Source organism: Salmo trutta, chromosome 33, assembly GCF_901001165.1.
Source record: "Salmo trutta chromosome 33, fSalTru1.1, whole genome shotgun sequence".
In the NCBI taxonomy this organism is placed as follows: domain Eukaryota; kingdom Metazoa; phylum Chordata; class Actinopteri; order Salmoniformes; family Salmonidae; genus Salmo; species Salmo trutta.
In genome coordinates this window covers 10603063-10617936 of record NC_042989.1, presented here as the reverse complement: position 1 = coordinate 10617936, position 14874 = coordinate 10603063, and the positions used below count along the sequence as shown (strand labels likewise).

The following is a 14874-nucleotide window of genomic DNA, read 5'->3' as shown; positions in this document are numbered from 1 at the left end:
AAAAAAAAGTCTGTTCACTGTTTGTTGCTCCCACTTCTTAATAATGCTATTGGTGATACAGACGCAAAGTTTCAACCAACGTGATGGTAAACTTGACAAACATTCAGTAAAACTGGACCACTAAACCAGTTGGGGGAGGAGATGCTTGTGGATGAGCACTACCAGAGCCAAAGCTTTAGGATGAAGGCCTCCTACTGTACTGTTAAATATTGTATGGTAAGCCTAATCGCTTTCCATTCGTTTGGGGAGCAAATGCTACTGTTACTGTACTGCTATATTGTACTGTAAGTTAACCTGTTGTCTGGTTCCATCAGTTGGGAGAGGAGATGCTGTCGGAGGAGCACTACGAGAGCCAGAATATCAGGAGGAAGTCGACCCAGGTTAACAGTCGCTGGGTCAGGCTCCAGGGGAAGATGACTGAGAGAGGAGACAAGCTGAGACAGGCTGGACAGCAGGAGCAGCTCATGGAGCTACTGCAGGTAACACACTAACAACCTCAGTCTATACTACCTGGAACTACAGGTAACACACTAACAACCTCAGTCTATACTACCTGGAACTACAGGTAACACACTAACAACCTCTACACTACCTACCTGGATCTAGTTTGGCTATCGATTTGTGGGAAAGAATGCTGTAGATAAATGTGGGTAGCACGCTTCATTTTACGGTACTGTTTCCACTGGTATAAAACAAATAGGTCAATCAGGTTATTATTAGGATGTTATTATTATTTTACAAAGTCATTTTTCAGTATATACCTAGTTATTTCTTTACCATAAATTGAAATGTGTAGATGATGCTTATGATGCCTATCATAATTTGGTCTCGTCCACCAGCCAGCTCTCTCTCTCTGTCTATATGAGGTAGCAATTGAACCTGAGGACGAGGTAAATTGTAATCACATTGTTCCCAGGATGCCAAGCTGAAAATCGAGGCCATCCAGAGGATGTTGCAGAACGCAGCCAAAGGGCACGACCTTCGCTCCAGCCGCCAGCTTTTGAAGGAGCACCAGCAGCTAGAGGCCGAGGCCCAGGAACTGGCTGACAAGATCAACACCATCGTGACCCGGGCCAAGCACTTGGCCACTAACCACTTTGACTCCCAGAGGATCCTTCAGGAGACAGATACGTACATGAAGCTGTAAGTAGTAAGGACTGATTAATATGATCTGTAAATAGTAGCGTAAAGCAATCCACTGATCGATCCATTGATTGATCGATTCATTTATGCATTGAATTAGCTTACCTAGTTCTCTATCTAGGGCCCAGAGTTTTTCCAGTTCAGGTGACATGGTCAGAAAAAACATCTGTCCCCTGTTCAAAATCAGTGTGGATATTTTTGAGACATCATCTCTGTATGCAGGTTCAAGTCGCTGCAGAAGCCTCTGGATCGTCGCAGGGCCCAGCTGGAGGCGTCCGTGGCTCTGTTTGGCTTCTATCATGATGTAGACATAGAACTCTCCTGGATAACCGAACACTACCCATCCACTGGCTCCACCAACTATGACAAGTCCCTGGCAGGGGCTATCAACCTCATGCAGAAACATAAGGTATCAGTCTGGTAACAAGATAATAATGACAAAGTTTGATTTACATTTTATTTTATATCTAGTCATTTTGTTGCCTCTCTTATCCAGAGTGACTCTCATCCAGTCTTTTTGGTTAGTTTGTTTCCTGCCCAGGGTGGACAGATGTAAATGAGTTAAAGCTGGTGCAATATATGTGTTGTGCATAGTCCCTGACAAAAATCAAATGTGTGTTCTGTGATCAGGAGCTGCAGGCAGAAGTGAACGCCCACTGTAAACACTTGAACCGGGTCCTGGAGAAGGGGCAGAGCTTGGAGAAGTCCAGCCAATATGATGGAGAGGAAGTCCAGCAGAGGAATACACACCTGGCCACAGAGTGGGAGGAGCTAGAGGCAGCCTGTGACAAGAGGGCCATCCACCTGAACAGGGCCATCACTAGAGAACAGGTAGGGCCAACAGGAAAAGCACAATCCTGATTGTGATGGATCCAAAGAGGTTTTATTCATGATTATACAACAGGTGGTTCTAATCCTGAATGCTGATTGGTTAAAACCGCATTCCAGCCGGTGTCTATTTCACAAGTTACCACCGGCTAAATCTATGACGTTAAAATACCTATTTACTCTGTTCCATCTGACTGTGCAATCCACTGTCTCATCAGTCCAGCCAGGCAATTTATAATCATGATCTCCACTATCAAAAGCATCTAGACATTATCTCACATTTCTTTTAGACTGTACCTCTGAAGGACAATAATCATTATACCTCATCACTGTACTCCTTTGCTCCTAGATCTTGCTTGACTGTGCGGAGCTGGAAACCCGTCTCTCTGAGACTCTAGCTTTGGTCAGCACTGATGAGTATGGCAAGAACGATCTAGCCACCCAGAGCCTTATCAAGCAACATCAGGTACTGCAACCCCATTCTCCTGTTGTCTTGCGTTTGACTAGCCGTATTCAAACTATACGTCACTGTCAGAAGTTCTGTTGTTTGGATATATATGTTTTGGATAAAGCCATCTGCTGAATGGCCATAGTATGCCGTGATAATCAGAGGAGTTGGTTAAAGCATCTACAGATCTAGGGACCACTGTCTAATGCAGCTGCACGGTGAGGAGCATGGTGTCTAATGCAGCTGCACGGTGAGGAGCATGGTGTCTAATGCAGCTGCACGGTGAGGAGCATAGTGTCTAATGCAGCTGCACGGTGAGGAGCATAGTGTCTAATGCAGCTGCACGGTGAGGAGCATGGTGTCTAATGCAGCTGCAAGGTGAGGAGCATGGTGTCTAATGCAGCTGCACGGTGAGGAGCATGGTGTCTAATGCAGCTGCACGGTGAGGAGCATGGTGTCTAATGCAGCTGCACGGTGAGGAGCATGGTGTCTAATGCAGCTGCACGGTGAGGAGCATGGTGTCCAATGCAGCTGCACGGTGAGGAGCATGGTGTCTAATGCAGCTGCACAGTGAGGAGCATGGTGTCCAATGCAGCTGCACAGTGAGGAGCATGGATTGTGTAATGCTGCTGTCTCTGTTGTGTGTCCTGCAGGCGGTGGAGGGGCAGATGGAGGTGCTGGAGGCCCAGGTGGAGGAGCTGGGGGATAGCGTGGAGTCAGCTGTCCATGAGTGGAACCTGGACGAGGTCAACAGACCATACAGCCGCATCAGCAGTCAGATGAGCCAGCTGCAACACCAAGCCCAAGTCAGGTGAGCTCAAGCAATCAAACACATGACATTTGATACAAAGATGCCATGAGATCATGGTTTGATGCCCCCCCAAACAACAGGCACCACGAGGAGACATATATGTTATGGGTGAGTGTCTTGTGTGTAACAGAGGAGTTGTCTACCTTCTCTTAGGGGCCAAAAGCTGAGGGAGGCTCTCCACCTCCATGAGTTCAGACGGGAGTCTTCAGAGCTGGACGACTGGATCACACAGCAGAGACAGATAGCCTCCTCTGAGGACTACGGAAATGACTATGAACATGTAGTGGTGAGAAGTACCATCTACCACTACTGTCTATATATATTTGCACAGATATCCAAAATATTCAGTTGGAAAATATTATCCAGATTGTGAGCGTGAGTCATGCCTATTTCTTCCAAAATGTGGCATTTGTAATTGAAAACGTAAATTTAAACAAATGTTCTTGATTTCCCATGATAGCTACTGAATGGTAAATTTGAGGCCTTCCTGAAGCATTTGGACGTGGGTTTTGATAGGATGCGGAGCTGCAAAGAGCTTGCTGATAGGCTCATTCAACATAAGCATCCTCAGGCTTCCACCATCAGGGACACACAACATCAACTCAGGTATGGGCACCTAATCGATATTCTTTATTGCTCACACTACCAGTCCACTGTACAAATTAACAATGCATGTATCCACATTCAAATGACGAAATACAACTCAAATCTGGTTGAAATGACATCATTACATGCTTGTTAACTTGTTGCAATGATGATGTCATTTCAAGCAGCTATGTCTACTGGGATGAAAGTCATGTTAAAGAGATCTTACCTGATGACCTGAGTCGGTTGTTTTTGTCTTGTTTCCCTCCTGTTTGATAGATTGTCATGGGAGGAACTGCAGGACTTGGCCAAAGACCGCAAAGACCATTTACTCAAAGCCGAGGAGTGTCACAGGTTTTACAGAGATCTCACCGATGCCTTAGGACATATTCAGGTACAGTTTAAGCATAAATAAGTATATTTTGGATGAATTAGAGATTGCCTTGAAAGTAGGGCTCCCGAGTGGCGCGGGGGTCTAAGGCATTGCATCTCAGTGCTAGAGGCATCACTACAGACACGCTGGTTCGAATCCAGGCTGTATCACAACCGGCCGTGATTGGTAGTCCCATAGGGACTAGCGTCGTCCGGGTTTGGCCGGTGTAGGCCGTTATTGTAAATAAGAATTTGTTCTTAACTGACTTGTCTATTTAAATAAAGGTTAAATCAAATAAATACACTACCGTTCAAAAATGTATGGTCACTTAGTAATGTCCTTGTTTTCCATGAAAACATACATGAAATGAGTTGCAAAATGAATAGGAAATATAGTCAAGACTTTGACAAGGTTATAAATAATGATTTTTCATTCAAATAATAATTGTGTCCTTCAAACTTTGCTTTCGTCAAAGAATCCTCCACTTGCAGCAATTACAGCCTTGCAGACCTTTTGGCATTCTAGTTGTCAATTTGTTGAGGTAATCTGAAGAGATTTCACCCCATGCTTCCTGAAGCACCTCCCACAAGTTGGATTGGCTTGATGGGCACTTCTTACGTACCATACGTTCAAGCTGCTCCCACAACAGCTCAATACGGTTGAGATCCGGTGACTGTGCTGGCCACTCCATTATAGACAGAATACCAGCTGACTGCTTCTTCCCTAAATAGTTGCATAGTTTGGAGCTGTGCTTTGGGACATTGTCCTGTTGTAGGAGGAAATTGGCTCCAATTAAGTGCCGTCCATAGGGTATGGCATGGCGTTGCAAAATGGAGTGATAGCCTTCCTTCTTCAAGATCCCTTTTACCCTGTACAAATCTCCCACTTTACCACCACCAAAACACCCCCAGACCATCACATTGCCTCCACCGTGCTTGACAGATGGCGTCAAGCACTCCTCCAGCATCTTTTAATTTTTTTCTGCATCTCACAAATGATGTTCTTTGTGATCTGAACACCTCAAACTTAGATTTGTATGTCCATAACACTTTTTCCAATCTGTGTTCTTTTGCCCATCTTAATCTTTTGTTTTTATTGGCAAGTCTGAGATATGGCTTTTTCTTTGCAACTCTGTCTAGAAGGCCAGTATCCTGGAGTCACCTCTTCACTGTTGACGTTGAGACTGGTGTTTTGCTGGTACTATTTAATGAAGCTGCCAGTTGAGGACTTGTGAGGCATCTGTTTCGCAAACTAGACACACTAATGTACTTGTCCTTTTGCTCAGTTGTGCACCGTGGCCTCCCACTCCTGTTTCTATTCTGGTTAGAGCCAATTTGCGCTGTTCTGTGAAGGGAGTAGTACGCAGCGTTGTACAAGATCTTCAGTTTCTTGGCAATTTCTCACATGGAATAGCCTTCGTTTCGCAGAACAAGAATAGACTGACGAGTTTCAGGAGAAAATTATTTGTTTCTGGCCATTTTGAGCCTGTAGTCGAACCCGCAAATGCTGATGCTCCAGATACTCAACTAGTCTAAAGAAGGCCAGTTTTATTGCTTCTTTAATCAGAACAACAGTTTTCAGCTGTGCTAACATAACTGCAAAAGGGTTTTCTAATGATCACATAGCCTTTTTAAAATGATAAACTTGGATTAGCTAACACAACGTGCCATTGGAATACAGGAGTGACGGTTGCTGATAATGGGCTTCTGTACGCCTATGTAGATATTCCATAAAACATCTGCCAATTCCAGCTACAATAGTAATTTTCAACATTAACAATGTCTACACTGTATTTCTGAACAATTTAATGGACAAAAAAAATTGCTTTTCTTTCAAAAACAAGGACATTTCTGTGACCCCAAACTTTTGAACGATAGTGTATAATAGCTCAGTGCCTTGCAGAGAGGCTCAGCGTTGCTCAGAGTTCATATAGAGTTCATATAAAATGATCAGTCTTGACCTACAATGTTTACTGTGCTGCTTATCAATGTGGTGTCAGGACATCAACTTAATTTAAGGCACTGATCTGACTCATACAACCAGTCAGCTGTGTAATGCTCACTGAAAGAACACCATGTAAATTAAGTGTGAGGGTAAAATTGAATTATGTCTAATGCAAATAAATGTCACTACTGCTTAGCAAATGCATGCTGATAAATTATTATTGAGTTTGTGTGATTCATGCTCTGTCTGTGTCCTCTCTGTCTTCATCCATTCATCCACTCCACCCCCCCCCCCCTCACTCTCTCTCCAACCACTTCAGGAGAGGTACAAGAGCATTCCTGATGACATCGCCAGGGACCTGCGAGGGGTGCTGTTGCAGCTTCGTAAACACGAGGCTCTAGTCCACGTGCTTGCAGGGAACGAGCAGCAGGTACTGAACACAACACATCAATAGTTTACCCACAACTTTTGTGAACAAATGTTTTTATTGTTTTATTGACTCGCTTTCACAACAATACAATCAATGATAATCCGTTAACCCAGAATTTAGATGGGTTTTTTTGCCCTATATATTATACATTTTACATTTTAGTCATTTAGCAGACGCTCTTATCCAGAGCGACTTACATACATGAATGCATACATTTCATACATTTTTTCTCCGTACTGGTCCCCGATGGGAATCGAACCCACAACCCTGGCGTTGCAAACACCATGAGCCACACGGGACCATAAATTGTATAAAACTGTCACATACTCTTCCATTTTCTTTCGCTAACGATTGAGCTAGGGCTTTCTAAGCTGTTTCTTTGAGGATATTCCACTCAGTGGTTCCTGTTACTGTAATGGAAGTGGTTTTGTGAGCCACGCTTGTGTGATAAGTAACCTTGCCTGAGACTTGTCTAGGTTTTAGCCCAGCGGGCTAACACAATCTTGTGGCGCACAGGTCGCTCAAATTACCATCCAGGCCAGTTGTGGGGGTTGCCTGCATGTCTTCATTGTCCATCTCCTATGAATCTTCCTATCATATGGGTTGTTCTCAGCTCCAGGAGCTGCTGGATATGGCAGACTCCACCCTGGACCTGTGCTCCCCAGAGATGAGGGTTCTCCTGCAGGATCAACAGCAGGAGGTGGTGGAGCACTGGGAGAAGCTGCGCCTCCACATGGACCAGAGGGAGGGAGACCTCAAACGGGCACGCCAACGCTACCTCTTCCTCAACACGGTAACTAACTCAATAGTTACCGTTAGAGACACCATTTCCGTTTGCAAACTCTCTCTGAGCCTTTACCGGGACTAATAAGCATTGTCAATGGCGATTCTACATTGAACGTGCTTTTTAGTCCAGGGGTAGACTTAATTTGAGTCTAGAAAATCAGCATTAAGAGTTTCCTAATTCTTGTTACACTGATTTGATTTGGATATTACACGATGTATGTATTGCATGTTGGTTTTAACGTCAATCTATTTTGGTGTTCTAGGTCCAGGACTATGCTCTGTGGTGTGCCCAGGTGCTGAGTGGGATGACAGCGGAGGAGTCTATTAGAGATGTGGCCACCTGTGACCTGCACCTGGCCCAGCACCAGCAGCTGTGGGCTGAGATCGTGGCCCGGGAGGAGACCTACGACCAGGCAGTGGCCATGGGGCAGGAGCTGCAGGAGCAGGACAGACACAACGCAAGAGAGGTATTCAATTTAATAGATCTTTGTCACAGAAACACAATTCAGTTGCAGCAGAATTACACACCCTGTATGAGCATGTACACACTCTGTATTCCAATAAATGTCTCAATGTTTGTTTTCTGTGCAAATATTTTCTACTGTCCCAGCATTCTGAGGCTTGAATACATACAAGATGAGAGAGTTGGTTTTACATAAATGGTACCTAAATAAGCTGGTAATGTGTCATGTCTTCCTCCTACCAGGTCAAGGATAAGCTAAGTGGTCTACAGGAGGAGAGGAACTCACTTCATGGCCACTGGGAGAGGAAACAGAGAGGCCTGGAGGGGACCCACCTGGAACAGGTCTTCTACAGGGACACAGAGAGCATGGAGAAGATCACCAACTCACAAGAGGTCAGAGGTCAAAGCTGGTCAATTAAAGAATATATGCTCTGTTTCAAGACTCACATTGTCAGTGCAAGCCCCTGACGGTGCAATTACATCCATTTAGAAGCAAAACAAATGTTCTCCTATGCTGCAGTACATGTTCATATTTTGAATGCCCCCAACTTCTTGTTTTTCCTTCCAGATCCTTCTGAAGAACAGTGATCTGGGGACGTCAGTTGATGAGACAGAGGGACTCATAAAACGCCATGAAGCCTTTGAGAAACTCCTTAGCACTCAGGAGGACAAGGTCTGAATTCCTTCAATCCTCCGCTGTCCGTCTTTATGAAGTGCACTATCCCATTGTCCTTAACTTTGAAAGCGCCAACATCATTTTAGCTTAAAAGCTCCAACTGGGATAATTTTTGATAATTAGTAATGATTTCAAAGAGATACAATTGGTAGTCATTTCAGAGAGATACTGTCTGTCAAGCAGTAACACTTTATTTTTAGTAAATAGTTAAAATTCCCCCAAATAAGCATTTTATTTTTTTATTACACATTTATAGTCAAAATGTGATGTATCAAAGTAGACATGTTTGTATGTTTTTCATGATTTGAACAGATATTTTGATTAATTTCATCCATGGCCACTTGTTATGAACATTTGTCTGTTATTCATTCAAAGTGTTGTTTCTGTGGTACTCGGAGGCAGAAAAAGGTGGCAATTGAGCTAATCTGACATGTACGACGTAAAATGGCCACTGATATTGGCAATATGGGCGCCGGTGCCATCACACTTTTAACTCTAACTTTGGAACATTATGGGCTGTCAACTCTGTGTCAATTGCATCTGAAAGATGATAATCACAACTTGGTTATGTAGATTGTGTTATAGTGGCTGCTACGCCCCCTAGGGGCCAAATCTGGGGTTGCTCCATATCTATAAACGCAGCATGCAACTATTTCAACGATTTTACTGAGTTACAGTTCATATAAGGAAATTAGTCAATTGAAATAAATGAATTGGGCCCTAATCTATGGATTTCATGTGACTGGGCAGGGGCACAGCCATGGGTGGGCCTGGGAGGGCATAGGCCCACCGACTGGGAAGCCAGCCAATCAGAATGAGTTTTTCTGCACAACAGGGCTTTATTATAGACAGAAATACTCCTCAGTGGCATTGTGTAATGTGACAAAACTGTACATTTTAGAGTGGCCTTTTATTGTCCCCAGCACAAGGTGCACCTGTGTAATGATCATGCTGTTTAATCAGCTTCTTGATATGCTACACCTGTCAGGTGGATGGATGATCTTGACAAAGGAGAAATGTTAAGTAACAGGGATGTAAACAAATTTGTGCACAAAATTTGAGAGAAATAAGCTTTTTGTGTATATTTCTGGGATCTTTTATTTCAGCTCATGAAACATGGGACTAACACTTTACATGTTACGTTTATATTATATATATATATATTATTTATATATATTATTTATATATATATATATATATATATATATATATATATATATATATATATATATATATATATATATATATATATATAATAATAATATATAATAATAATATATAATATCATATAATAATAATAATATATATATTTAAAAAAAATTCAGGGTACATACATCTACCTCTGTGCCAAATTTGGTTTACATAGTTTACTACTGAGTCCACATTTTCAGGTTTGCAATACACCACTAGTATACAAAAGAGAAGAGAATTTTTCATTACTCCATATTAACACAAAACTCATGGTAAAAAAAATTGTCTAACTAGTTGCTTGACAAAGTCCTAAAATTTCAGAATGATAATTTTTTGGGGAAATAAACAAACAAACAAGGGAATTTAATAGTCTATGATAAAACATACACTGTCAAGTGTTCTGTGTATGTGTCTCAGCCTGTTCAACCACAGCACTGTCATTGCTCTTTAGATATCATCGCTGAAGGACCTTGCTGAGAGACTGAAGAAGGAAGACTTCAGTCGTGAGAAAGCCGGCCACATCCACAGCAAGCTGAAGGCCCTCCTGGAGAGGCGAAGCAGGATTAAGGGACTGTCAATCAAACGCAGAGAGGAGTTGGCCATCTCCAGGCTGCTCTGCATCTTCAACCGCAATGCTGCCGAGGTACAGTACCACACATCACTTGTGGGTTCAAATCCAGGGGCCTGGGTTCCGGGCCAGAAGCACGCTTTTGACTGCACTTACAATTTTGCTTCGGTACTGCAGTTTAACTGATGTTTGGCCCAGAAAGACAATTCCCGTAGATGGCCCCATAGAAAAGTCCAATTTGAAAATTCCTAAGAAGACACTTTAGTCATCACCTTTGAGTACAAACTATCCATTGAATTATTTAAATAATTGTAGCTGAGGCCAATTATTTTTCCATCACTCAGCTAAAGATATTAACATTTTATATTCATGCTCTGACGTCATGAGCCCAGCTAGCCAGGGGAAGTGTCGGTTGGCTTGTTTAGCTGTCCACGTGCTCAGCACGCTCTGACAGAGTTCCCAGAGCATGTTCGCGCAATACTGCTGTCTGTCCAGTGTGCAGACGTGGTAAGAAAGACGTAAACAACCACGAAACGGTGTATGCGAATGTGAGTAGATTACGTTGAAAACTACGGTCGGCCATTTTGGAAGCAGTCTAGTTCTTTTATTCATCAATGATTCAAATACTATTTGTTTTCTTTCAACTACTTTCACCCATTGAGCCTGGCTGTCCTGGAGTGCCAGATGGGCTTGCACTTCGAGACTAGTCCATTAGTTCCCTTGCGCCAGAAAAGCTCAATCAAGTGTAGATGGAGTGTTTAGAGAGAAATAATTATAGAAAATAATTACTATTTGAACCATGGTCTGCCTGTGGTAGATGAAGCCATGTTGTGATGTTGTCTGTCTTTGGCCCAGGCTGAGGAGTGGGTGTCGGAGCGTATGCAGAAGATGCAGGAGGACTCCAAGGTGGACCTGAGCAACCTGCAGACCAAGATGAAGCTGCTCCAAAAACATCAAGTCTTCGAGGCAGAGATTCTCGCCCACAGCAGAATCATTGACTCGGTGCAGCTGGTATGAGCTGTTATTAAACTACACTGGGGAGGGTTTCTTGTCAGCGATAACTACAGTACATAGTTCAGTAACACTTCATCCTTATAATCCTTTAAAACTTTTTATAAGCATGTAGGAGCCTTTATAATGTCATAATATGTCGTAGAGATTCATGCATCAATTTTTGAGCTGACTCAAACTGACCCCTGTGCTGGCCTAGGCTGGTGAGGAGCTGGTGTCTCTGCATCACCCTAAGTCCCAGGAGGTTCGTCGTAGTGTTGCAGCTCTGGAGAAACACTGGGAGGAGCTGAAGCTGGCGGTGGCCGCCAGGGGGAAGGTTCTAGAAGACAACAGAGACTTCCTGGAGTTCCTGCAGAAGGTGGACCAGGTGGAGGTCTGGATCAGACAGAAGGTAAGAATGGACTAGAACAATCGATGAAGGAGTCTTAGAAGAGCTATGAAAAGAAGTCCCTGCACACTTGAATCAGATGTAAGTTTGTGTTAAATGTGTTAAGCTTCAGTCAACAACAACCTTTTGTCAGAGCACACCACCTAGAAGAGCAATGTATGAAGGAACTTTCAAGAGTAGGCAGTATGGCAACGTGAGACTTTAGATGAGAATGCAACCACAAAACTTTGGATTCCAAGAAGAATGCAGGAGCTACCACCATACCAGTAGTTGTCAGCATGTCTCGCATATTGATAATATAAAACACAAACATGGAAATAATTATTTTTCACATAGCTTTGTTGTATGTTTTCTGTTATTTCTCAGGAGGTGATGATAAACATAGGGGATGTTGGCACAGACTATGAGCATGGGCTCCAGCTGCTGAAGAAACTGAATGAGTTTAGAGGATCAGGCTCTGGGGTGAGTTTGTTTCTGAACAAACGGCATTTACAGTACTAGCGCTTTCCAACGCTGCTGGTCTTGGAACTTTGGGTGAGTTTAGTGACCCTTATCAAGAAGGAGAATTGGAAAATGTAATTGAGTGCGTTTTATTTCAGGAAGTCACAGTGGACGATGCTCACATCAAGGCCATCAACAACCTGGCTGCTCGGCTGGAGCGGCAGAACAGTGACGAACTGGCCACAGTGAAACAGCGCAGACAGCAGCTTAATGACAGGTGACACCCAACCTACTGAGAAAATTAGTTGATGATGATGACTGTGGTGATGTTTGTTCTTCAAGAGGAAAACTGTTTCTACAGCTCACAGGTTCCATTGCCTTAAATTCAACCAGAAAAGTTGTAATGTACTGTACACATACTGTAGTATAATTATATATTTTTTGAACCTGCTCTAACACCTTTTCACCTCACCTTCCATCAGATGGAGTAAGTTCCATGGCAACCTGAGCAGCTATAAGAAGAAGCTGGAAGCAGCACTGGTGATCCACTCTCTCATCAGAGAACTGGATGAAGTCCGGGAGAGAGCCAATGAGAAGGTTGGAATGGCTTCATCTTAACCCTTCTCTATAAAACCTACTTAATATTAAGTCTCTTATGTATTACTTACTGTAACAGATGTCATAAGAAGATATCACAGATCTCAGTTTCAGAGTACAGTATTTGAGTATACACCTGTCGTGTCTTTGCTATGCCGGATTAAGTGATATGACATGCTATTTTATAAAATAATTTCTCTGTAATTAATATTACCTGATTAAACTAATCATGTAAATGTAAATAACTAGAAAGTCGGGGCACCACGGAAGAATGTTTATAGAGCTGTTGTCTTCCGAATAAACTCTTAAAGACCTGGTAATCTTTTATATCAATAGCAGCCAATTATTATTTAAAATGTCTTTTTCACCCTTTTTTTCTCCCCAATTTCATGGTATCCAGTTGGTAGTAGTTACAGTCTTGTCGCTGCAACTCCCGTACGGACTCAGGAGAGGCGAAGGTCGAGAGCCATGCATCCTCCGAAACACAACCCAACCAAGCCGCACTGCTTCTTGACACAATGCCCATCCAACCTGGAAGCCAGCCGCACCAATGTGTCGGAGGAAACGCCGTACACCTGGCGACCGTGTCAGCGTGCACTGCGCCCGGCCCACCACAGGAGTTGCTAGTGCGCGATGAGACAAGGATATCCCTGCCTGCCAAACCCTCCCTAACCCGGATGACGCTGGGCCAATTGTGCGCCGCCCCATGGGCCTCCCGGTCTGGGCTCAAACCCAGAATCTCTAGTGGCACAGCTAGCACTGCGATGCAGTGCCTTAGACCACTGCGCCACTCGGGAGGCCCTAGCAGTCAATTATTAATCGTCACCTTATTCAGTCTCATCTGAACGTTGTAAAATTCTTGGTTATCAAACCCTGGCTAACAAGTTGAATCAGCAATAAAAATGTGGTTTAATTATTTATTTACTAAATACCTAAATAATCACACAGAATTACATATACACAGGATGGATCATACATTGATTACTAATTATGTCATACAAGAAAACGTCCCTAGCGGACGGAACCGAAATAACGGCTGGTTACACAAAGAAAGGGGGTTGGGTTTGAATGAAAGCGCGGGAAGACTGAGGAACAGAAGGATTGGGTCTCTATCGAACCTTATGAAGCTATGCTATCGTAAATACAGAATCTTATGCATTCTAAATAACCGCCCATTTGGAGAAGGAAAATGCAAGAAATATTTACTCTGAGCTGCGCTTCAATAGATTGGTCGTAGATGGAAGGCTGGGTTGCCCAGCAGATTGGTCGTAGATGGAAGGCTGGGTTGCCCAGCAGAGATCTCTCTTGTCCTTTGAAGAATATGTCTTGTGGTGGAACGGTCACGTTGTAGTACCATCGTCGTGTGGTAGAACGGATAAGTTGTAGTACCCTGTCTTTCTGAAAAGATTGTCCGTCCTTTCCTAGCCCACGTTTACAGCTGCTGCTGCTAACTCGACGTCTAGGATGTATCACTTCTTTAGTGAATAAGAGTTCAAAGTTCATACCAAGTTGCCATACTATAAGCTCATGCTATATTCTGTCTGGTATAGTCGAAATTCATCCTTCCAGCGTGTCGATCGTCACCTCCACGTTGAAATTTGCCCCTTTAAACGTATGGACATCAGTCCTCACGTCACCGGGAACACAATGTTAATTTCGTTAGGTTGTAGTCGTTCAACCATTCACAACCAGAGCTCACGCTGAGGTTGGCTTAGTTCTGTAATTGATATTAGCCCTTTTTAAACGTATGGACAGCAGTCCTCACATCATCGGGAACACAAGGTTGACTTTTCGTCAACAGGCTTTTGTAGTGGTGGAGAGAAGGGCGCGTTTCATAGTTTACAACCAATGTCTGTTCACATGGACGGGGCCACTGAGTTGAGCATAGTTCACTTATGAAAACAATTCTCTCATTTAGAAGCTAAAGTTACATTTAATCTTTCCACAAATAGTTTCATATTTAAACATTTAAATTGCACAACAATTCCATGTGAATCTGATAACTAGAATGTGTAGACTTTCCAAGATACAGTTTATGTCATCCTATTTTCAGTAATAATGTCTCAGACGACAACTGATCTGACATCATATTCTTTAAGTACCAACGCATATTTTCAACTGGTTGGATTACCGAAATATGGTTCTGTTCCCCACCCTTTTGACGTTACCAGACTCTCTATGTTAACAAAGG

General features: G+C 43.1%; 1 protein-coding gene across 2 annotated transcripts in view; it reads left to right on the top strand.

The window, feature by feature from the left end:
* Positions 1–14874, top strand: part of sptbn5 (spectrin, beta, non-erythrocytic 5) — a 67732-nt gene that overhangs the window by 37734 nt on the left and 15124 nt on the right. For both annotated transcript variants that reach the window (XM_029729765.1, XM_029729766.1), the window contains 20 exons: positions 315–479; positions 917–1143; positions 1366–1552; positions 1774–1974; positions 2321–2437; positions 3073–3230; positions 3384–3516; positions 3691–3836; positions 4095–4209; positions 6452–6562; positions 7176–7355; positions 7612–7815; positions 8055–8204; positions 8380–8484; positions 10130–10321; positions 11102–11257; positions 11457–11648; positions 12012–12107; positions 12245–12363; positions 12569–12683. In XM_029729765.1, coding sequence (XP_029585625.1) covers positions 315–479; positions 917–1143; positions 1366–1552; positions 1774–1974; positions 2321–2437; positions 3073–3230; positions 3384–3516; positions 3691–3836; positions 4095–4209; positions 6452–6562; positions 7176–7355; positions 7612–7815; positions 8055–8204; positions 8380–8484; positions 10130–10321; positions 11102–11257; positions 11457–11648; positions 12012–12107; positions 12245–12363; positions 12569–12683 — 3069 coding nt within the window. The remainder of the gene's footprint in view (positions 1–314; positions 480–916; positions 1144–1365; positions 1553–1773; positions 1975–2320; positions 2438–3072; positions 3231–3383; positions 3517–3690; positions 3837–4094; positions 4210–6451; positions 6563–7175; positions 7356–7611; positions 7816–8054; positions 8205–8379; positions 8485–10129; positions 10322–11101; positions 11258–11456; positions 11649–12011; positions 12108–12244; positions 12364–12568; positions 12684–14874) is intronic.